Source organism: Oenanthe melanoleuca, chromosome 1 (genome assembly GCF_029582105.1).
Source record: "Oenanthe melanoleuca isolate GR-GAL-2019-014 chromosome 1, OMel1.0, whole genome shotgun sequence".
NCBI classification, from domain to species: domain Eukaryota; kingdom Metazoa; phylum Chordata; class Aves; order Passeriformes; family Muscicapidae; genus Oenanthe; species Oenanthe melanoleuca.
The window spans coordinates 30,256,588-30,281,937 of NC_079333.1; the positions used below are offsets into that span (position 1 = coordinate 30,256,588).

The window sequence follows — 25,350 nt, forward strand, 5'->3', positions numbered from 1 at the left end:
CCTTCTTGTCCCACCACGCACAAGCTGTTGCTACTTATTAAACATTTTAAAATCCCTGCTGCCAAAGTCCCCAGGAGACATTTATCTGCCGTAGTCATAAACGACTTGCCAGCATGCTACTCCAAACTGCATTTCCCAGCCAATAAATACAAGCTCCAGAATCAGGAAAAGCAGGGTTTGGCTCTAATTTTCAGTGGTATGTCACAGGGATACTATAACTACTTTTAAATTCAAATCAGCTTCCTAAAAATTAACTGGTTTTATCAGATACAGCACAGTGGACTGTTAAACACGTAGCCTCATGTACTGAAACACTATACATTTAATGAAGTTATGCCATTAGCAAATGTACAACATGGGTGCATTAAATCCACCTATAGAACAGCTCTACGTATGAGAGAGGATTTATTTTAGCTTTTCTCAATAGAGCAGGAGTCCCTTTTCTTGGCTTTTGCTAGGTTATTTAACTAAAACCAGGATTTGCGCACACACAAAAAAACCCAAAAAGTATCTACTCTCATAATGAAAAAGACTGATATTTTTTCTTTTTTTATTCCAGTTCAGGAAGGAAGAGGATCATCCTGCAGGGTAATATAATCAGCTCCTTTGCCTCTATAATCTACTTCTGCTCAGCAGGAGCCCCCAAAGAAACACTTTATGTCCCAAGTGAAACGTGAAAACTACTTGTAAGGTCTCTTTTGAGGCACATGATTCGGACGGTCACTTTCAGAGTATCAGAGTCAGCGTTGTCTTCCATCTCCCTTCTTTCTGGGAAGAGCTCTCTGGCATGCCATGGGCTCACCCTGTTCCAGGTGGAAGGCTATGTCCCTGCCCCAAATCAGAAAGGGTTAGGATGACACAAGTTAGCACAGACACCCATTTCGCACTTACACCTAAGGATGTACGTTGACGACTCCCCACTTCAAATTCCTCACAAAGAGGGGGGAAAAGAAACAAACAAACAAACAAACAAACAAAACAAAAAAAAAAATCCAAAACAAAAACAAAAAAAAGGACAAGAGACAGTAAATTTCACTGTGATCACACTACGGCAAAATATACCTTCTGTTCATTGCAAAAAACGCGTGAAGGCCAAATTAAAGCAGGAAAAAAGTATGTTGCATGAGTTACAGTGCAACCGTATTATTCCTTCTTTTTCTATTTTCCTCCCCCCCACCTTGTTCAGTTTAGAAAAAGGATTGAGTACAACACAGTCAGGTAAGTGGCCACAAAAGAGTAGCTGTCTTTGGCAAGAAGTCACCGCATTGACCCTCTCTGTCACCTTCTGCCCATTTCGCTCTGTCTCATGAAGTGGATGTTGTTGGCGCTGTCTGAGAGTTCAGGGTACTGCTCCACCGAGATCACAAAATAGCCATCGTAGCCCTGTACCCGGCCCGTGTTTAGCACTTGCTGCTTCTCCCCTTCTGTCCACGAGCGAATGCCCTCCTCCCCATCCCGCAGTCTCTGCTGCTCCCGGGACCAGGCCTGGCTGACGGCGCGCTGCCGGGCCAGCTCCAGGACGCGCGCCTTCTCCTCGTCCAGGGTGGTCCCGTAGCGCGTGTTCAGACACAGTGCCCCGTACTGCAGCTGGATGTCCGTGTAGCGTCTAGTCCTGCCGCCCAGCACTGTGTTGATCTGCGACACCGTCACATTCACGCCGTTCTCCAGGGTCCTGCGCCCGCCGCTCAGGCCCAGGATGGAGAGGTCGCCCTCCGACGGCCCCTGCTTAATGAAATAGTGCGTGTCCACCCCGTCGATGGTGAAGTGCAAGTTCTCCAGGTAGTGGGCGTTGTTCAGGATGGCCGCGATCCTGCGCCCGTCCTCGTTGGCCACGCTGATGATGTCAGTGGCCACGCGCCCGTCCTTCATGGCGAACTTGACGCCCTTGCCGAAGATGGAGCCTCCAGAAGCAAAGTTCTTGTTCTTCCTGACGTGCCGGCACCCAGAGATGCTGGAGCTGTAGATTTGCTCAAAGCGCTCCAGGGTGACAAAGGCCTTCAGCTGCTTCTGCACTTCACACTGGACCCCCAAAATGGACTGAGCAGGGAGAGAAAGAAGAGAACGACATATTAGAAAGAGAAACCTGATGACCCAAAGGCATTATTAGGATGCTGGAGAGCAGAAGAACATACTAGAAACATGTGATGATGAGGTTCATTTTTTTTCCCCTTATCACATTTTTTCAAAATTTTACTTCCTTTTCATAGAAGACACGTTGTCCTCCCCTAATGCTCATTGTTTCTGTAAACTGAACTGTATTTAATCCCACAGACTGAAGGATGTAGAGGTAGAAAAATATTTTTTTGCCTCAGTGGTTTGGGGGTTGAGTTTGGATACATAATTAGGTTGTGTTTCTTCTGCATATAAGAAACAATTTGCTTGTGGCCATGATGCATTACCAAACGCTTTCAGATTTTCTGTGAAGCCTAGAAATATTTGTGAAAGTTTCCTCTATTTTAGCTCCACTTTGTAACTCCTTGTGCTGCCTTCAAAGGTCCTGCATGACCCTCAAAGTATTCCCTTTCAGCCTGGGCAAAGCAGGTTGTTCAAAACTCAAGAAAGGCATTAAATCCAAAACTTATTTCCTGCATAGCCTCTATAATTTGCTAGGCTCCCTCAGTTAAGGCCAACCACACCTGATGCTCAAGTTTTGGCTTATATTGAAGCAAAACGGCAGAGAGACAACAGCCCAGATAATTTACAATCTGGTACAATACACAGTCACCTTTACTCTTAGTGTATAATGGAGCAAGTGCACAGCAAGTCAGCAGCTCATCATTACTGCAAAATGCTCTGGAAATGCTCCCATCAGTTCATGGCAGCGCTGGCTTCTTACAGACTCCTGTTCATGAACAATTTTTTTCTCAAATCTCACAAACGCAAGAGAATTCAATGACAAAACTCTCCTGACACTGCCAACGGTTCAGTTCAATAATGTAATGACACCCAGGATTAAAAATAGGCTACAAAGTTTGCTCCATTCTAATTAGTTTGAGGAAATCCAACACCCATGAAGGATATTGCCTTAAATTGTCCATGAACTAGAGATTCACATCCTGGGTGCAAGAAGACAATTCAGATGATGTGTGCATTTCAGTGTGGACCTCTCGCACAAGACTCGTAAAATGAAGAGGGAAGTGAAATAAACCCTCATTTCCATGGTGGCCATTTACAGGGAAGAATCATAAAGTATTAAAAAAAAAAAAAAAAAGGAATTGAGCATTGCAACTTGCTGAGAAGTTATGAGCAGTTTTCACTGACAAAAGAGGAAACTATAAGGGAATAGAGGAACACAGTTTCAAGAGCACATTTTAGGCTGTAGAATATTAAAATTCCCAGAAATTACTTTTGTTCAAAGTGCTGAGCAGGCTGGTGTTCCTTCTCCTTTTCCCTTTTGTGATTGACAGCATAGCAGGTGGAGCAGGAACAAGCTCCCTCTGAAAAAGGAGCTCTTTCTGGTTTTCTCCATCCTGCCTGTGGGGCATCTCACACACCCCCTAGAGAGCAATATAATTAACAGAGTGATAGGGAGCAGCGCCCATCTTCTCTGCCAATTGCACGAGTGCTCTAATTATGCAAAAAATGGACGTAATTAATGTAGATGTCAGTGATGATGGACATGGAACAATTAGGCTTCTAGGCTCTATGAAACACTTACTGTTCTAAACAAATGCACACTGTACAGCCTTTGTAATTAGCTATTTCCTCTTCAAAGAAGTTTAAATGGAGAGTTCTTCTCAGGTACATCTCATAGGGGTAGACTCTAGGTGGTCCCTTTACCACTTTGTATGTCATGCTGCCTTTCCAACTTGCCTCAGTAACATTTACCAGTGATGGGGAAAGGCATCTCTCAGCACTCATACCAAATCACTGCTCACTCAAGATCAGGTCTTCTGTGCTACACTGCTATGTCCTGTGATCACTTATGTCTCACCATCTATATATACATCACCTTGTTTACCAGCAGGTGAGTGACAAAGTGTCCCTGGAATTAATTGCACCATCTACTGATTATCACCTTGGGGAAGGGAGCTCGGGGAGGTCAGGCAGTACTGGGCATGGGTGAATACATCCTATCAGAAATTGTCCCTGCTCCCCTTCAATTTTGTCTTCATCACCTTATTCTTGATGAGCTGCAGGAACTCTAGTATGATTATGAGCAAATTTTTAGGTAAAGATCCTCTATGAGTGCTTCCAAATTAGGTTGCCCCAACAAACCAGTGGATCTGGGCATCCCTGTATATGAAAATTCAAAGGCAAAGATCTACCCTCAGGTATCTTAATCAAGAACAAAAGCACAACCACAGGGTTTTCTACTGAGGACTGATTACTTCTGGGCTCTCCCCACTCTTTTTTTCACATAGGGAAGCAGGACATGAGATGGACAAAGCTGTAATACTGAACATTCACCATCACTTATAATCACAGACTGGTTTGGCTGGAAGGAACCTTAAAAATCATCTAGTTCCAAATCTTCTGCCAGAGGCAGGGATACCTTTTACTACACCAGGTTGCTGAAACTTAACTATTAGGTATCAACTATTCCAGCAACTAAATGCATCTCTGTACCTTGAAAACAAACCCAGGATGACTTTGAAATGACTTTTTGAGTGCATTTCTTTGAAAAAAGAGTGTAATTGGGAACAGCATTTTGTTAAAAGGAAAAGCAAACACATCCAGCAGGAAAAAAACCCCAACCAACAAAGACAAGCAAAGCAGAGCACAGCCAGTGTGTATGCTGTGCTGTGAATATAAAGAGGGTGGAGGCAAACAGATTTTATGTAGTTCAAAGAGGCAGTGTATTCCTGACTTTGAAATTACCATTTCTGTTTAATCTTACAACTCATTTCAATGAACTGGCAAGCAAAAGAAACAAAAAATTTCCATCCAAAACTGCAGTGACATGTGCTATTCTCTAAAAATTGCTGCTGCTTTTAGCCACTGTAAACCAAGGCATCTATAAACCAGTTTTATAGAAGAAAGAAGGGAATTCATTGCTATTTTATTTCAATATTTGTTGCTCTATGTAAGTGACAAATATGCTGGGCTTGTTTTTCCTCACAGTCTTTTTTAATCAGATGTCCTTAGGTGACATTTCACTTTATCTAGTAACAACCCTTTGGAGAGAAGAGAACGACCTTCATCATTTGTTCTCTGCTGCACAAAGCTCAGGAGAGCAGCACATTACTGGGATCTCTGAATAGCCTCTTGCATCTTGCCAGCACCTCTTGAGGATTTGAAATACCATCGCCAGATCCTATCATCTGTTGTTTTTAAATACCGCCTTCCAGTGTGAGACTGAAAGCTTTAATTTCCCATCAAGGATCCAAGATGTGAAATACGTGAACATGTTTCCAAGTTTCTTTCTATCCTTGTGCCATTACAGACACATAGGTGTTTCTCTTACCACCATATGGCTTACAACAGAGAAAGCTACTTTTTCCAAAAGGTTTGGAAGTTACAATTTATCTGATATATGGTTCTTTTTTAACTCCTTGCTATTTATCACAGAATCACAGAAAGGCTTGGTCTGTAAGGGACCTAAAAGATGATCTTCTAACCCCCCCACCACAGCCAGGGATGCCCACCCCTAACACCAGGCTCCCTAAAGCCCCATCCAATCTAGCCTTGAACAATTCCAAGGATGGAGTATCTTGTCTGGGCGATCTGTGCCAGTGCCTCTCAGCTCTCTGGATATAGAATTTCTTCCTAACATTTAATCTATACCTCTACTATTTTAATATAAAACTGTTCCCCCTTGACCTATCCCTATTTGCTCTCCCTCTCTTTTGTAAGCCCCCTTTTTATTCACCCTGTATCTCTCTGTTAACAAAGCTGTTGCTCAGCCATCAGCCTCCTCCCTATATTCCACGTGGCCATGACCTGGAGACAATTCTCCATCTGGATGTGCCCACCAGCAGGGCTGCACTGCAGGCTCTCAGGCTGTCTGAGAGGTGATATCTGGGGCAGCAGAGGTGAGCCATGGGCCAGCAAGGCCAGTGCTCTGGATGCTGCCTGGCTGGGAATGAGCCAAACAGGAGCACTGGCTCAGGGGCTTAGAGGACAGGTCTCTCCTCCACCCCACCACTGTACACGACTGTAGGAGGATAACAAGGTTGAGTTCAATAAGCAGATTTCAAGTGTGGAGAAGTAAGAGGATTTGCCTCCTCTTGCTCATCATTCTTCATATTTCCCATCTATTTTCCTAAAGCCTCAAGAGCTTAATGTCTTTGAGACTCCAACTCCTTTCCCTGCATTAGATCTTTTGAAAACCAACCACAACACTTGTAAAACTTAACTGGGGCTGATGGACAGACGTGCAGACAGTAGGACAGTCCAAGCCCAAGCCAAAGCACCTGCAATGTCAGGATGCTTTCCCTGAATGATGAACATTGGCAGAGCCAGTCCCTCAAACAGATTGTCCTTGGAAGAAGCTCTGCCAGGAAGCACAGCCCTATAGTTCACTTCCTGGCTGAGCATCCCAGAGCAGCCCTTGCCTCCAAAATGCTGCTCCAGAAGGGATGCCAAAAACTACTTTTCCAGCAAAGCCTGTAACAGGCACTGCAGAAAACTGGACCTTCCCTGGAGACAGTGCCCATAGGATGGAGAGAAGGGTAGGTATAACAGGATATAGATAATGATACAAGTGTTGACTCTAAAACACCCCTCCCTGGAAATAGAGTTGTTCTGGCTCCAACAATTACCTGACAGCTCAACAAGACAAAAAGGAAGAGAAGAAAAAAAAAACAACAAAAAACCAGAAGAGAAATTGGATTCAGGTGCTGCAGTTTCACAATATGCCAGAGGTCACCCAGAGTCCCCCAGTGGCCAATAACACTGAACTTGTTCAACAAACAATTTAGTGACAGCCTCACAGTTGTGGGGAGGAGGAGGAGGGGGAAGTGCTGCATAGTGGAGTATTGGATTTTAAATGTCACTTCAGAGCTTTAGGGGGTTAGAGCAAGGTTTATGATGTGCTGGCTGTTTTTGAGGTGGTGGATGCTCAAAGTCAGAATTCTCTGTCCTGTCTTCCAGGCCTGCAAGGCGAGTACCAAAAATGTTTTGGAAGGAGATTCTAGGGCCCTCTGGTTATGCACTCTGAAGAGAGAAGAAGCAGCCATTTACGGGTGTTGCTTTGCTGTTGTGTTCCTGTTAGTTGCTTCTCTCTGATAAAAGGACAGACTCAATCTGCTGGGCCATGGCTTTGATCAGCAAAGCCAGTGGAGTAGTTCAAATACACTTTTGCCTATCACAAGGAGGTATGTGATCCAGAAAAACTATGAATCAGAAAACATGGAGATGAGAAAGTTGTGGTACATCATTCAGTGATCAATGCCTTGTCTGGCTGCTTTTAAATGACAAAAGATCTAGAGCTTACTTTGTATGCTTTGCAACACCATTTTACAGTTTGATCAGTCTTATTAACTGAAAATGTTTCCTGTGCTTCCATTTACCTTAATTTTGTAATTTCCTATACGAAATTTAAAAAAGTTTCTATTTTCTTCCACATGCTTCATCAATAAATACAGAGACAACCAGTGGGAAGGAGGACTAGACTGTGTCTGGGAGCATGTATTGACACCTGGAAGGGTTGGGAGTGAACAGAACTTTATGTGAAACATCAGTGTTGGATGCATGGATAGGAAGAGGAGAAAATGGATCATGAGTTCAGGTTTCATATGTGAATGAATTTGGTATATGCAAATATGTGCCTACAATACGCTGGGTGTGACAGAAAGCAAGGGAATCCTGCTCTACAGCATTTAAAAGCCACTTGCTATCACAGCATGATACTGCAACTGTAGACTGAGATAAAAATGCTCATGTTTTGTTGCTGTCATAACACAGGGGAAGAATATGAAACAGCCTGCAATGGTTAAATTCCACTTGCAACATCTGAGTGCAAAGGGACTCATTGGAAGCATGACAGCTGTAAAAAGTCCTCTTTTAACAAGAAGGTCCCTGTACAGCCCTCATTGCAGCTTCTGGCTTTAAAAACCTGTAAGGGACATGGAGATTTTTTTTTCTTCTTATTGCTCATTCAAGCAGATTCACTAAAATGGGTGGATGGAAGGGAGAGCTCTCCTTGATTTTATTTCCTCTGCCTGTATGAGCAAGGGTCAGTCTTCACCTCAAGCTGTCACTCAAGTTACTTGGCCATTCAAAGATTCAAATAATGATACTATAATACACATTGGAAAGTTATATATATATATATATATATATATACACTATTATACAAATAATTAACTAATGATAAAACAATATTATAATAACACTACCAATAATAATAATTTCTGTGGTGGTTCTGTGACATTTATTATCCACAGCACACTGGGTGAGCCTTTCCTGTTTGCCTACTCCTGTACAGCTTTGCCCATGGAGACTGTGTTCCAGCAGAGAGGAGGAAAAATCCTGAGGCTTCTTCCATTAGAGAAATAACTTCTATTAGCATTTCCTTGTTTAATCCAAGGAAATAAGAAACAAAAAGGGAGTCTCTGAGCTCCAAACCACAACTGAGTTACTGTACTGTAATAGTTTTCAAGCATCAACCCAGTTATGGTAGCAAAAAGCAGAGTTTTCTTAGGCCCCCCATATTTTTAAGTGACACTTCATACAAATTTCTTGTTGAAGTTGAAGCTGATACATTTTAACTTGTCTTCAGCATGGCTATGTGGCTGAGTACCAATGATGGACTGACTCGTGACTACTATCAACCTCCAGTAATTTGTTTGTACCTTTGAGTGATCCCTTCTGTGGTTAAGGAAATGTGACCTCCTGGTTTAAGATGTGTACCTCAAGAATCTGCTGCAGGACATCAAGATTTCAGTGAAGCCATAGACAGAGAGGTTAGGAGGGCAGACAGAATAAATTCCATTGCCTACTGTTACTGTTTTATTAGGAGAAACATTGAGAGCATGTCCTGATCTCTCCAAGCATGCTGGTTCCTCACTGCTCTTGCAATGCTTGAACACAGAGCAACAGCAGGTGGGAATTCAGACTAAAGAGGATTCAGACTAAACAGATGAAAGCCACCCCAGAATACAATCAGGCTATGAAATGAAAGAGAATCCTGGGAGGTAAATGACTTTCAAGGTCGTACACTGATAAGCAGTAGGACTGGGAGTTAACCCAGGGCTCTCAAACCCTTACCCTGTGTTCTAGCCTTTAACAGTGATGCCTCTGTCTTTCTGAGTAAGCCCCAACAGGAAGATGGGGAAATGATTAGGTTGCAAAAGCTTTTTTCTTGCCAATTTTATCACTGAATTTTGCACCAGCACTTACCAAAATGGCTTGGGAAACAAGCCTGGTCAGGTAAAATGAAAGTTTAATGTCATCAAAAAATTCTTCCTGGACAGACTCTCTGCAATGCAAAAGAGTTTCCTGTGGAAGTAGTGTAACTTCTTGTTTAAGACATTTAAAACCAGAATGAGTAAGTTTCTAGAGTAACAACAAAAAAACAAAAAAAAAACTTTATAAACCTATTCTGTATCAAGATTCGCTTTTTTTTTTAACTTCTAAAAATCCTGAGTGCAAAGGCCTTGAATTTAGCCTGCAATATGTGATAATGGGGCCTCCTGTGAGAGAAAGCAACAGTAACACACCACTTCACTGAGCAACCACTAGAAAATACCACAGGAAGAAGCATCATGGCAGTAGGGAACTTAATATGTGATTATTTGGTCTGATTTCAATACTGGAATGGGGTCTGACTTGCTTTTCATGTTATAACACACTGGTAGAGCATTTTTAACCAACATTGCAAATGGATAGTTTGCTGACAAGGGCATGAGATACAGTATGGAGTTACATGGATCACCTTGCTATTGTCCCATTCCTGGGTTTTCATCTGTGTGTGGATTAGCTCATAGGATGGCTCCATCGCATCCATGTCTGGCTTGGGGTAGCCGGGGATGACATTGTGCAGCTGGAACCCAAAGGTGAGCAGCCAGCTGTTGACATCTGGAAGGGAAGAGAAACATAAATAAGATTATCTGATCTCTCAAGCAGGATTGCCCAGAGCACCCCATGGTGTCTGGCACTGTAGCATTCTGGACAAAATGATGAGTGTCCGCTTTGTGTGAAGAGCAGAAATCTTAATGGTCCTAGAAGGAGTTGTGTGTCAAAATCTGGCCTTTCCACCTCCAGCCAGAGCCAAATTCTGCACATTCCCAGCTCTGAAACAGAAATGCTGGCAGTGAGCAAATGTCCCAAATCAAAGCCAACTTCATGTCTGTCCTTCGTCAGCAGAAACCAAGCACTGATTGAAGGCATGCAGAACTGCAGCAGCAGCAGCACACTTGGAGGCTGAGATGCTCCAGCCAACTGGGAAGTGTTATCCAGTCCTACAATCAGCTCAGAACACCTCAGCCACAACACTTCTCTCCCTGAGGACTCTCAAAGGGCCTGCAGGCTGAAGACTAAATTTAGAGCTATGTGCCAGAATGCCAGGACATCCAGGATGGACAGCTCAGGCATTTAGCAGATGCTCACAGAAGAGGCTCTGGATATATCCATTGCTTTTTCCATGGATTTCCACCTCAGTCCAGAGCTTCCTGGCATGTTTCATAAAAAGCTATAGTTTGAGTATTAAACCAGTGTAAAGTCACATCACCTTTTACAGTGGTATTTACAGTCAGCCTTCATACTACCTGCAAGGTACATTATAGTGAAAATAAGCATACAGACACAAGACAGATATTTTGCTTGGACATTTTTTATGAACACCTTAAAAAATATCCATGGATGGTGAGAAAACTGATGGCAACTAGTGATAAATTATTGTCTCATACAAAAGAGGGACCACTGGCACTAAAGGGAATGTGATGGAAAACCAGCCATTTGGGACACCATTCCTGCATTTACTTGACAGTAGATTACAAAGTCTTCCTTGATTTTTTATTGCACAGTTATTAAGAATAGCAGCTGAAAGATAATCTGCTGGAGGAAAAAATTAAGAGGTTGGGTAACTCCTAGATCTGCTGGGGATTAGGATCACTTCCCCCTTTAACTTCAGACCATTTGATGAGCACACCTTGTTTGCCTTCACTTAGCTCCAGAGGACACATCTGCTACAGTCCCTGAGCAATATGGTGTGCATGTGGCACACAACAGCAACTGCAAGGTAAAGAAAGCTTTAAAGGTAAAGTTGAACTAATATTAGCTCCCAGGAGTATTAACTGTTTGGATGTAACTGGAATTTTATTGATGACTGCTCTGCTTCAATCTGGAAGTGCAAAGACTTGATTTTCATTTTGCTAAACTCAATAAGTGTTGTTAAAACAATCTGAAGACGAAAAAAAATTTAAATAATCAAATATGCATATTTGAATATTTTTTTTCTCTATGCCCATGAGCATAAATGAATGTTTAGAAGAACTGGTTGGAAAAGAAATTATGGATGCAAGTGGTAAATAACACTGTTCCAGATGACTGAAGAATCAGGAGCCAAACAAACAGACTATCTGTTGCTTGTTTTCCTACAGGCCAAAATGTTGCGATTGGGCAGATGTCCAAAAAGCCCTTGTGACAATCCATGTGGAAGAGGGAGGATTTCTGTAATAAAAACACTTCTGTTCGCTCAATGTACAGATTGTTTTTGGAGTATCTTTGAAACAGAGAGGTTGAGGGGGTATGAATGAAATGAAAAGGCTCATTTGATTATTTTGTTGCCTAGTGCTAAGCAAGCCTGCTTCCAAATCCTTCTTATCTCAGATGAAGAACTTTGATGTACATACTGTGGGCCAGGTGGTCAGGAGAACAAAGTAAAACAGTGAAGGTCAGCATTGGTGTAGGAATAATTTTTCAAGCACTTCAAAAATGCTAAAAAGAATACAGAGCATGGATGCTGAACTGCTGAAAAATATGTAACATGTCTGGAAATATCCAGTACAAGTTTTTTTTTAATACTTCTCAGAAAACTGACTTCCAAAACATTTGCTAACAAGAGTTTGTTCTTTTTGGGAAGAAGTGTTGGAATACCCAGAACAAAAAACCACCAAAACAAACAACCTGAAACCATGGGAGGAAGGTGTGGAGCTGAGAAAACAGAAGGGAAAATACTAATTTGCCAGGAGGCAGTGACAATTTTTTTGACAGAAAAGTACATTTCACATCACAGAGGTTTTTTTCAGCTACAGTAACCCTGCCAACACATTTCACAGTAAATTCATTTGAGGGCAAAGAAAAAGAGTGCTTAATGCAGACACATGTAATGGAAATGTCAGTTCAATCCATCAAGATTGCTGAAGCTGGCAGCAAAGCTCTGTGCCATGAAGTGTACAATCACTAAAATATTCATGTTTAACAATGGGCCTGCAAAACATAAATACCTGCTTCTCCTGCTCTCCCCTCCACATGCCTTCAACTTCCTTAAGCTCAGAGACCTCATCATTGTGGACCAAAGCACGTGTTGGTCACCCATGTCCTGGGCACAGAGCTCCCCCAAGGACAAGCAGGTTCCAGAGTGGGAATGGAGGGACAGAAAGTTCCCTGTGCCCAGATCTGGGCAGATTTGGTTGTGATGACAAGGACAGTCTTGTCATGGCTCCTGCCCATGAGGTGCCTGCAAGCCTGAGCACAAAGATGTGCTGGAGTAGCAGTCTCGTGTCACAGCACTCATCACATAGCATGGCCTGCTTCTTCCATGGACTTGGGGAAGAGAAACTTGAAAAATATATTTGGGCTCTGTAGTCTTGAAAAACTAAAAATAGAACTCATGAGACCATGGAAATAATTATTTGGTGCATATAAAATATTAGTGTATCAGTTTTGACATCTTGATTTTATTGTCTGAGTTGTGTGGGAAGCTGTGCACCTGTTCTAACATGGTTAGAAAAAATATTTTGTCCTGTCTTAACCTGAGCAGGAAAACAAAAATCTGTTAATATGTCACAAAGCAACAGTTCAAAAACTAGATCAGTTCACACCAAAATTTTCCAATTAACTTCTGAATTAAACTCAGTTTTGGTTTTGACTCCTTATTTTCCTTTTCCAGTTTTCAATCATTAGTTTACACTTAACTTGAAAAGGTTCAAAATCCAAAACAAATTTTTCTTTAAGGACATTTTGGAATTTGTCATTTAGACAATTTTGAGAGCTGTTTACACTTCTGCTGAGAAATCTTTCAAGCTCAACCCTTCCCCATAAACAAATTCAGTTTTGACAAATAAGCATTTTCTGATAGGAAAAGTTATCTTGAGGTATTCCCTCCCAGCTTTAATTATCAGAGTGAGAGCAACATACAGGATCTTAGCCTGCATCTTTTGACATATTTTACTTCCCTTGTGGCATCATCTTCTCAGCTCTGGAAAAAACAACTTTTCATGAAAAAACCCCATGATCTAATCCTTATGATTATTGCAGGAGAACCTGAAAGAAGAGATCCTAATGGCTAGAAAAACAATCAGGATAAAAACCCCAGGATTTTGACTTTGTAACATTTATTTGCTATTATGCATATCTCATAACTCAGGGGAATGCAATTATTGTTGAATATGGGAAGGTTGTGATAGATGCAGCAAGAGGATGTAAAAATTAATTCTATCTCCTTAAGAGGTAAGATTTGATGTGTGATTGTGGCACTTGGCTTTTAATGGCAAATGTCTAGAAAAGTGTCCCACCAAAACGTCTTCTCAAACTTATTGCTACCACTGTTGCACACAGTATGGAAACAGATTTTGAAAGAAGGGGGAAAGGGATAAAGCAAAGCTGCCTGGGGACAGCACATCAATGGTAGAGGGAGAGTTTGCTAGTGAGGTCCTTCAGGCTACCTCAGTACAGGCAGGGCATGGCAGCAAACATGCAAGTGGGATCAGATGGCCAAGAAGGCCAGTGCCATCTATTGTATCAGCAGTGGTGTGGCCAGCAGGACCAGGGCAGGGAGTGTCCCCCTGTACTGGGCACTGGTGGGGACACAACTCAAGTGCTGTGTTCAGATTTGGCCCCTCAGGACAAGAAGGACATTGAGGGGCTGGAGTGTGTCCAGAGAAGGGCAGTGGAGCTGAGGAAGGGTCTGGAGCACAAGTCTGATGAGGAGCAGCAGAGGGAGCTGGGGGTGCTTAGCCTGGGGAAAAGGAGGGTCAGGGGTGATCTTATTGCCCTCTACAAGTGCCTGAAACAAGGTTGCAGTATGGTGGAGGTTGGTCTCTTCTCCTAGGTAACAAGCAATAGGACAACAGTAAACAACCTCAAGTTGCACCAGGGGAGGTTTAGATGGGATATTAGGAAAAATTTCTTCACAGAATGGGTTGTCAGGCACTGGAAGAGGCTGCCCAGGGCAGTGGTGGAGACACCATCACAGAAGGGATTTAAAAGACATGTAGTTGAAACACTTTGGGGCATGATTTAGTGGTGGATGTGGTAGTGCTGGGTTAATAGTTGGACTTTATAATCTTAACAGTCTTTTCCAAACTACATGATTCTATGAATATAGGAAGGACATTTAAAATATAAAAGGATTTTCTGTAAAAATACCCCAGAGCTTATATTACAGCAATTTTACAAAGTTTCAGAGATTATGTCAAGCTCTGGGGTAGGTGTGCCCCAAAATCTGTCCTTTAAGTCTAAAGCACCTTCTTTTCTTGACTTTTTGTAGACACTGTTAATTCTGTGGGGCATATTAACTTTGAACTCTATAACTAGCAGTGTAGTAGTCATGCAGACACTCTGAAATGGCTGACTGTAATGAAAGGTTTAAATTGCTTTGCCATTCTTCTAAAACAAATCTGTATGCCATTTGTTTAGTTGTAAATAAATCTCTAGGCAAAACTGTGTAAACAGAGCTGCCCCCTCTACAAAGGGAAAGGTTATCAGGACATTAATTGGTAGCTAAACTTCACATATCTGAAGAGACAAAAAACTATAAGCAAAATAAAAAGAACAAACACCTAAGAAGAGAAAAGGAAACAGGTTTGGGAATTACAATCTCCATCTACGCTAATGAATTAAACATGCCCTATACATGGGGGTCCAACTGGCAATTTAAAACTTATGTCCATTAATTAAAGAATGGAAAACCTCATGGTGATCAGGACACTGAGAGAGGAATTACCTATTGTACTGGTTTTGGTGAGGATAAATTTCTTTACAGTAGCTGGTCCAGGGCTGTGTGTTGGATTTGTTCTGGAAAGTGTAGATAACAGAGGGATGGTTTTGCTACTGCTGAGCAGTGCTCACACAGAGCCAAGGCCTGTTCTGCTTCTCACCCCACCAGTGAGGGGGCTGGGGGTGTACAAGGAGTTGGGAGGGGACACAGCTGGAACAGATGACTGACCTAAAGGATATCCCAGACCATATAGAGCTGTCATGTAAAGCTGGGGAGGAAGAAGGAAGCAGAGCACGTTTGGAGTGATGCTGTTTGTCTTCCCTAGCCACTTTGTTTGGGATGGAGCCCTGCTGTCCTGGGGATGGATGCCTGCTGATGGAAAGTAGAGAATGAATTGTCTACTTTTGCTTTTCTTGCACAAGCAGCTTTCGCTTTTCCTATTAAACTGTCTTTATCTCAATCTCTGTCTATGGGTTTTTTCACTTTTTCAGTTCCCCACCCCACCTGGGAGGAGTGATTGAGCAGCTGTGGTATGGGACTTAGTTCCATCTGGCATTACACCACGACACCTATTCGCTGATGGCAAGCTGGTGAAAATGTTTCTTAATTTAAATGTCTTACCTGTCATGTAACATTTGATATCCTGAGAATTGCTAATGGGGTTGTTGTTTTTGAACATATACAGGTTGAAAGGCATTATGTTATTGCTACTCAGATGTTTCCACATGTCATGGTCTGGACTTGTCCAGCGACCTGCCAGCACATCGTAGTCTCTCCGCCCCATGTGGATCAGCTTCGTGAGGGGGTCGTACAGTCCTCCATGGTAGCCAATGATGATCTGGAAGTTGGGATTAGTGTCCATGTAGATCTCCCCATATGCTGTGTACAGTATCTGCTTGATCATTAAGCCAGTCCCACTGAAGACGGCCAAAGGAGTGCCAATGTTATCACAGGCTATGTAGAATTCATCGCCGCTGCTGAGCTCCATGGCAAAGAGGTGGCCTTGGAGGTCATAGTACAGGGAGGTGATCTCGGAGCTCGAGTGGTTGTACAGGTGAGTTACCTTGGTTGGGTTGGTCAGATCTGCGTAGAAGAACTGCAGGTGATGGCCATGGCTGGTTTTGCTGGAGACTCTCCTTCCCAGGCCATCATAGCGGTACTTCACACTCCACCCACTCACTTTATTGTAGGCTTTGATGAGCAGGCCAGCTGAATTGTACTCAAAAATATCATTGCCCCTTTGCTTCAGGAAGCCATCTTCATCCATTTTGTACTGCACATCCCCCAGTCTAGTAATCCTATCCCTGAGGTCATACCTGAGTGGTGTAAGGCGGGCACTATTCCCCGGACTCAACAGATGGAGGTTTCCATTTAGATCATAGCTGTAACGCCAGAGAGGTTTGTCATTGATAGACACAGTCTGCAACTGGCCATCAGCATCATATTCATATGAGTAACGAGTTGTGTTTGCGTAAGGGCCAACCTTCAGCTCTTTCTTAACCACTCTACCCATGTTGTCGTACTGCACAGTCATCCAGTACATGAGAGACCGGAATATCTCATACTGGACCTCCTTCATCCTGCCATAGGCATCAAAATGTTTCGTGTGGGTCATGACGGCAGTGGTGATAATCTGGTTGATATCGTAGTAAATGACCCCAAATTTGCCGAATTGCTCGGTTTTGCCGGACACATCATCGTACCTGTAGAGATCAATAGGCAGAGGTGTCTCGTTGATGACCGCTTGCATGCTGGTCACACGGAAGCTGTTGTCATAGTTATAGTCAAAGCGTGCATTCACCATGCCTTCCTCCGTGAAGCGGAAAATCTGTCTGTCGATGAGGGGTCCTATCTGCCTGTACCTGATGGTGCAGGTGAACCCCTCATTCTGCAAGTTTATGGTCTTCAGCATGCCCGCTGTTTCGTCATACGTGAAACTGATCTTTGTGGTGTCGTAGAGCATCTCGGCTAGCTTGGACAGCTTCCCATACTTGTAGATGACACGTCTCCCTGTGCCCAAGTACAAAGTGTGGAGGAGCTGCTCGTCCTCTGTGAAGTCCTGAATTACTGAGGCATTGCCTTCTGGCGGCCGGTAGATGTTCCTGTAGTAACCAATGGAACGAATGGTTTCCAGAGTCTGACGGGCAACGTTGGGCATGGTCACCGAGGACAACCGGTCATTCTTGTCAAACTCAAAGATGTACTGTCTCTGGCTGTGAAGAAGCAGCACCATGGACTGGATGGGAAGAAGAGAAGTATAGATTATATCCCTGTTTTTCGAGCAAAATTATACTCCTCCAAAACCTGAAAGATTCCTCAATCCAAAGAGCAGGGCAAGTAGGACAAATCTTTGCACCCACAGAATTCAACAGTGAGAGGTAAGGAGCTGCACATGGCACATTGAGTATCCTCAAACAGGAGTGGGCCAGTGGAAGAAGCAGTTAATGCAGTGAGGAACTCCAAGTTCAGAATGCTCACTTTTTCAAATCACTATCCTACAGCTGTCTTACCAAATTCACTGTGCCAATAGCCTTTGAAAACTAACTAAATAACATTGGTAGAGCTACTTAAACAATGCTTTATAAAGTATTCCCCAACACCCTCCAATGCTGAATTAACTCATGGTGTCAACCCATCTTCTATTATTCTCTTCCTCTAAACTTCTGCCTGCATGCCTATTTGTTCTGGGATATTTTTTTTTTGCATGTAACAAACAATCCACATAGACTGTATAAGCTTTTAAATCTTTTAAAAAACTTATTCCTTTTTAAAAGACACAGCACAGGAAACTACAGTTTCCTTAAATTGTTTTAGGGATGGTGCCATTCAAAAACCAGGAATAAAAATTCCAGTCTCAGGTATATAGTATATGGATTTGTCGGTCACTGGGCAGTGTAATGCTGAATGGCAATACCCAGAAAGTAGAAGTTTCATGCTAATCTACAGAGTGCAGGCCCTGGGAAAAACTATAGAGTGTGCTACAACAGTGTGGCTGAATGAATGCCTTACTTATTAATTACATGTATTTTTCTAAGTAGAAATGGGCCACTTGAAGAAGGCAGGATGTCAGACTGTCAGACTGTTTTCTTCACATGGAAAATCCTACTGGCAATTCCTACTGTTCACTGTGCTGACTTTATCTGAGCATATTTTACATTGTAGTCAATTCAATAAACCAAGATGGTGCTTAAAAAAAATCACATGCCAAAGCTTCACAGTTCAGATGCTCTCAGCATGAATGTGAAAAAAGCATCTCAGACAATTTTCAACAGCTGTGTGTTGGTCTGACACCAAAGTCACTATGTGCACCTCCATGGGACAGAAGAGGAGGACTGGACCATAAAGACCAGCAACTACCTGAGGTGAAGGAGTGCAGCTGTACTGATGTCAAAGGAGTAAATCCCATGTGCCCCAAATACACCATCACTGAGTGCTAGGAGCATTCTTACCTTCTCCAAGTAGGTGTAGCTCCACGATTTACCATCAGCAAAGATTCTGGATGTAATTCTGCCAGACTGATCGTACTCCATCCTTTCTGACATCGTGCCCCTCTGAATCCCTGCAATGTGTCCTCCTGGGGAATAGGTGACATTGACCCCGTTCAGCCTGCTGCTGGGTGACCAGAGACTGGGCCTCCCTGCCTGGTCGTAGAGGATGCGGAGCGTGAACTTGCGGTGGTCATCATAGATTTTCTCAGTCCTCGTCACACGATCAAAGTCAAGGGACAGCAGGTTTCTGTTGTGAACCTACAGGAAAAAAAGGGAGAATCAGGAAGCTGGAAAGAGTTTAAGTTAAAAACACTAGCCTTGTTTCACCAATACCTCTTTACATCGCACTGGATAGTATCCAGCTGTTCACTGCCACTGGATAGGCCACAATTCTTAAAGCAAAGAGGGTTTTTTTAAAAGCAAAAACATTGCTTTTATTGAGTCCAGTGAAGAGAGAGGCAGAAGTATGGTACTTTTGAAACATCACTACAGTTAAAAAATATTGCTCCTATCCCAAATCTAGGTTTAGGACTGCTACAGCAGATGTGGCCTACAGAACACAGAATGACAACTTGCTGCAAGGAATATTTCCAAGATATTCTACTTATCAGACCTTGAATACTGAGTCTTTTGCTTTCATGAGTATCAGAAAACACTTGTAGAAAGAGACTGCCAGCATAGCAGAAACCAGCTTTTTTCTCTGAGTTTACTGAATGTAATGCAGGCATTGGAGGTTAAGTGTTTCCCCTGAGATTAAATATGGAGGCTTTGACCACTGCAGATGTTACATAGAGCAAGAACTTTCCTATAGGAGCTGGAGCTTTAACTTCATTGTCCTGGGGTTATTCAGAGTGGCATAATTATACTCTGATCTTTGGAAATGCAGAGGCACTGGAGGTAAGCAGAAGTATCTACTTCAAAGGCAAGAGCAGGAATACATTTTGACTCAGAGACTGCAGTGCACAGCAATACAGAAAGGAGCTAATAAAACAACTAATATTTAGCCACGTGTGCAAGACTTACAAAGCCACATCACCACAGCAGCAAAGTACTGGTTTGAAAGCAAGGAGGAAAACCAGTATTCCCAGTAGGAGCTTGTCAGTGAAGATAGCTCTTTCTCCATCCCACCACTTCCAAATCTCTTTCAGCTAGCGAACTTTTTTCTTCTGGAAGGGTGTAGACTGTTCGTGGATGAATCTAAAACTCTGAAGAGCTGACTTGGTTTTCAAAGTTTCCTTTGCAGCCCTTCAGCTACAGTCAGTAAACCAGAGTTTGCTGCTTGCTATGAGGTTTTCAGATCAAGTTAAAGACACTGCCCTATCCTGCTCTGGGTAACAGTGACACTCCTGACTGGAAGTGCTCAAAAATATGCAGACATGGCACTTGAGGACATGGTTTAGTGGTGAATATGGCGGTGGTCTTTATTTTACTTTGACTTGTAGGATTTTGCATGGTTGGACTTGATGATTTTAGAGGTCTTTTTCAACTTGATTCTATAATTCTATAATTCTGTGTCCTGAGCACTGTTCTCTGATCCTTCCAGTTTTGAGCTTGGCCATTGCTCCATGACCAAGAATGTATGATTGAATTCCTGCTGTATTTTTAGGGATGTGGGAGTATCTGAGAGGTAAACAGCAAGAGGAAGGATGGGGTTGAATCAACAGAGAAGAGGTTCCTCAGTCCTGGATGAACAGGAGAGGGAAAGGCTGAATCACTGCAGTACCTTTGTCTTGCACGGGCAGACATCTATGCCTAGAGAATGGGGACACCAGAAAGCCAGAATTCAAAAGAAGGTACCCCAGGAGCTGGGGAGAGAAGGGATTGTTGCCATGACATAAGTGTGAGGATGATGTAAGAGAAGAGGCAAGTGCAACAACAATTTTCAATTTAGGAATAACAAGGGTAAAAAGTGGGTATGACTTGAGGGAAAAATCTTTGTAGAAAGGTAGACAGTGCCCTAATTAAGTATCTGTGAAATAGAGTGTAAATGTGTATTGGGAGAGAAGAAATCAGCCACTATAACAGGGAAGCTGGAAAATAATTAAAAAGATATCAAGACTCTTAAGTACAGATGCACATGTGCAACTAAGAGGAATTTGGTATTTCCTAGGTGCTTGCTGCTATAGAGAAAGAAACACAAGTGGCAATTCCTTACAAAAAAAGAAAAGCGAAGCAGGAAGTAATAGCATCTCGGCCTCCCCTATATTCACAAAGCAGCTCCATCCTTCTTCTGCTCCAGGTCTTTGCCAAGAGATCTGGAAAGAGCTGTTCTAGGGCTGGAACAGTAATCCAGGCTGAATGAGGTCTTTCTGAGAAGAAGTTAGCAGCAGTGCCATTCACTGGGCTGGAAGGACCGAACAGCAGGTCCCTGGATAGCTCTTTAAGCTCAGTCCAAATGTCTGTATTCCCTGACTGGTGCCATAAATTGTTCCACCCTCCCTATGCTCTGGCAAGCAATGTCTGTGTGACTAGTTGGAACCAATCTCCCTTTTCCTGTATTTTATTTTTTAATGATTTGTTTTCTTCTGCTCTCTTGGTATGCTGTCTCTTTTATCTGAGAAGTGCTGCAGTGCTAGCAGTAACCCCTCAAGGTGATGAGCAAAGTGAACCCTACCCTGCCAGTAGTCTCTGAAGAGGGTCTAAATCTTTTTCATACTTGTTCAAGGGCATGCCTTGTATAAAAGTGAATTTTCTGCAGAAGAACTGACAGGGCTGCAGGCTGCAGTCCAATAACTGTGTTTTATGGTGAGCAGCTAAATAAGGTGCCATCCTCCATCCCAGACTTTATCCTGGAATGGAGTCTGAGAACCTCTGGCAAAAAGATTTTGCCCCTCAGAGTGTTTGACAAGGCTTGATCAGCACAGGATCAAGCCAGGGTAAATTTAAATCCACAGTTCTCAGTGGATTTGACATCCCCTTTAGAATGTGTGAGAGACTAAATTTAACCCCAAACTCATGTTCCACAGTACTTTATTCAATCCCTTAGCTTCCTATGTAAAAAAAAAAAAAAAAAAAAAGCACCACCGTCTCTGATTTCTCCAATGCTTCCTTTTGCTTCCTTTGGCACTCCTTTAGCTTAAATGATAATTAAACAACATGCATTGACCTCTCTGGGAACACATGAGCACAAAAATGGAGGAGATTCTCATCTCATGAAAACAGCCTGGCAACCTTCAGCAGAGGAGGGCAAAAAATACTCCTGCAATGAGAACTCTATGAGCCAACAACACAACAATGTGATGAACGGCTGCCTACAAAAGAATTTCCCCAGCAAGTTGCTAAAACTGTTGGAGTGGCCATAGCCAGACCTCAATGTCTTGCAGAAATTGTGGAGATCATCATGGACCATCTTTATTAGTCAGCAGACCAGGAACAGTTAGCACCATATCCCCCCTCTTGTCATGTCAGCTCTGGGGATTTCTGGAATACTAGGTCTTGATGCCATCATTAATTTGCTGCCAAGGTCTTGGGGGGGAAAAGAAAAAAAAAAAAAAAAGTGACTTATGACAGGAGTTATCATGGTTAAATAAATAGAAAAACTGAGCCACCAGCTCTGTCTCTTTTTTCTGTTCTATTTGCTTTATTTTCGGAGATTATTTTACATCCTTCTTTATTGAAAAACTCAAGTTTATTTGATTAAAAAGAAGGGGAGGAGTCCTGCTCCTTGAAGCAGGGTTTACCTAATGCTCTCTCTGCAAATGGACTCTGTTGCTGCTGTTGGCCAGGGATGGGTAGAATCCATACCCAGCCAATCTGCAGAGATATCTCACTGCCAGGTGGGCAGACAGAGCATCACAACTTTTCATGGGGTGTGTGGGACAGCAAAAATGAAAGAGGCTGCTTTAACATATTTGTGCTGCTTTACATCTGCCTGGCCAAGTACAGAGAACAGGGGAAAAGGTATCAGGGCTGTCCTCTTTCCCTTCATCCGTGCAGAAGTCCCTGCTATGTGCCTTATCCATGCAATAAGGATCCATATATTATATTATTTGCTAGGGAGGGTCAGGGAGGTAGCTGTGAAAGTGGCTTCATCATGCTGGGAGCTGGGAGCTCATGGCAACAGGTTGCCAGTTCCCAAGCACAACGTGGGAGGAAGAGGAATAACTCATAAAAAGTGGGTCCTTGTGATGACAGCAGAAAGGATCATTTTTTTACAGTGTCCAGATCCTGTTGTCCTCACTTCAAAGGCTTCATGGAATGATGCTGGAGCCTCTTTGGGATATTCTTTCCCATGGAGCAGCATGTCTTTGCTGCTGCCTTGTGTGAGCAGTAGAGTGAGTGGAAAGTAGTAACTTACTCACATATAGCAGAAAATAGTAAAATTTCCCAAAATGAACAAAAACATGTTGAATTTAACTTTCCTAAGTTTCTCTCCTGCCAAGGAAAGCAGCAATTATTGGTGTGAGAGAAGAGGGGAGCATCACACAGAGAATATGTTAAATGTTGTGCAATCCCCAGGGAGGCAATTAGCACCTTGCAGGTTTTTGTATAAGGGGCACAGATGCTATCATGCACACAGCTTCGAGCATCTTGTACACCCTCATGTACTTTGAATCCCTGAACACAGCCATAACTGAGTCCTTTCACCATGTAAGATGCACTTCTGCTTCACTAGAAGGGCCCTGATAGGCTCAAAATGTGAATAAATGCTGGCAGATTTATAGGGATACCAGCAACTAGCCTGAAAACTCATTTTGCAAGTGCTTTTCCAACTGTAGTACAATATAAAACACAGACACATTCTGTGTTTGAATCTACTGCAAAAATTTTGGGAGATAAAACTGATACAGGCAGCTGAGCTGTGGCTAAATGAGTGAAAACTGTTTTGAACACCAAATAGCTGTGACACAGCTGCAGATTTCAGAAGGCCCTCTCTTTTCAGAAAAAGACCTTCCTGAAAATTTAATCAGTTATTAAAATAAAATAAAATAAAATAAAATAAAATAAAATAAAATAAAATAAAATAAAATAAACCCCTGAAGAGAAATGCAACAAAAAAGCAGGTGACAACCAATCTGCAGATACACAGCAGTTCACACTGAAAGAGCAGCTTCAGCTTTCATTCCTGTTTGCATTTTTTCTCTTGGTAACAAGATATGAGGCTATTGATGCATGGGGAAAAGAACAGAGGCTGGGGTGGAGAGATTGAAGAGAAATACTTGACAAGTGTGAGTGAGGAGAGACGGGACAAATCACACCAAAGTGGCAGGGGTCATGCAGCAGGAAACAGGGAGAGGTGAAGAGCAAGGACTGGGAAACACATATCCTGAAACCAGAGTGTTGATATTTACTGCCAAGCTTAAGTGTGAATAAATACTGCAGTCCTTTTGCTGTGGTGGCATTACACAGCACTAAGCATTTTTCTCAGAGGGTCTGATTTTGCCAGGTGCTGAGCAGCTTCCCAGGAATCGTTCATCAGCCTTCGACTCTGAGACTAGCAAGGTACAGGGTGAGTGCACAGGACTTGCTATTACAAGTTCCCAGCTTTGCCAGCAGTTAGCAGATGAATTACAGCTTATTGGGCAAGATCTTTAAACAGCCCTGACAAGTATGAGGTGCATTGAGCGGAACAATGTTTTCAAAACACATCAGTCTCAAGCACAGAAAGGTCTGGGCACACCTGGAGGGAGAGTACTGTCAGGCTGGAGCTGCTTGTAACACTTCAGGGAACAATAGCAATTGTGGTGCAATGCCTTGCAAGCCCAGTCCTTCAACAGGTTCAACAGACTAGCAGTTTCAGGAATCCAGAGTTTTTTCTGAGGTTTCCCAATGAAAAGTGTTCATAGAATCATGGAATGGCTTAGGTAGGAGGGGGCCTTAAAGATCTTCTAGTTCCAACCTCCCTGCCATGGGCATGGACACCTTCCACTAGACCAGCTGCTCAGAGCTCCATCCAGCCTGGCCTTGAACACTGGCAGAGATGGGGCAGCCACATCATCCCTGGGTAGACTGTACCAGTGTCTCATCATCCTCACAGTAAGGAATTTCTTTCTAATATCTAATCCAAACCCTGTCTTTTTCTGTTTGAATTCGTTGCCTCTTGCCCTATAACTCTATGCCCTTGTCCTAAGTCCTTCTCTAGCTCTCTTGGAGTCCCTTTAGGTAATAGAAGCTGCTCTAGGATCCCCCTGGAGCCTTCTTTTCTTCAGGCTAAACAATCCCACTCTCTCAGCCTGTCCTGATATGCTTAGAAGGCTTTCAGGGCTGTGCTCTATCACTCCAGCAGCACAGGTACAAAACACCTGCACTAACTGGTGTGGTATTTTATAGTTATGACTGTCCCTGGCTTGTTTAAGCAGCCTGAGGTGATGGTTGAAGCTGTAATGGGAGGTCACACATTCCCAGTGATGCAGAGGACTGGTAGGGAGATCTGCAGTGCCACCTTTGATGGCTAAGGCAACATCATCACATGAGGAGACGTAATGATATACTCCAGTCATAAAGGTTCTGTCACTGAGGGCAAACAGCCAATTTTCTGTCCTGCAGCTCCATCCCTATTGCAGACAATACAAATCACACCCACCCCTTTCTGTCATGAGATGGCAAGTGGAGGCCAAAAGTGCTCGTGGCTCTCTTACCCTCAGCCGGCGGCCAAAGACGGTGACCTGCCCTCTCGCTTGCTCCTTCCTCTGCCTCCACTCCACCAGGTTGAGGCCATTGTCAATGGGCAGGGTGACATTCCTCTTCCCCACCGTGGGGTTGACAGTGCCAGCCAGCAGATGTGGCTCGGTCTGCAGGGCCACCTCCATGCCATTGGCGAGCATCAGTCTGAGCGAGCCGTCAGCACCGATGTAGTAGCTGTTCCGGACTTGGTCT

At 43.1% G+C, this 25,350-nt stretch overlaps 1 protein-coding gene across 1 annotated transcript in view; it reads right to left on the bottom strand.

Moving 5' to 3' along the window:
- Positions 1-388: 388 nt before the first annotated feature.
- Positions 389-25,350, bottom strand: part of TENM4 (teneurin transmembrane protein 4) — a 1,506,484-nt gene continuing 1,481,522 nt past the window's right edge. Inside the window, exons 36-40 of the mRNA XM_056495278.1 lie at positions 25,113-25,348; positions 18,496-18,792; positions 15,668-17,282; positions 9,821-9,963; positions 389-2,037 (exon numbers count right to left, since the gene is read on the bottom strand). Of these exons, the coding sequence (XP_056351253.1) occupies positions 1,279-2,037; positions 9,821-9,963; positions 15,668-17,282; positions 18,496-18,792; positions 25,113-25,348 (3,050 nt within the window). The 3' untranslated portion in view covers positions 389-1,278. The remainder of the gene's footprint in view (positions 2,038-9,820; positions 9,964-15,667; positions 17,283-18,495; positions 18,793-25,112; positions 25,349-25,350) is intronic.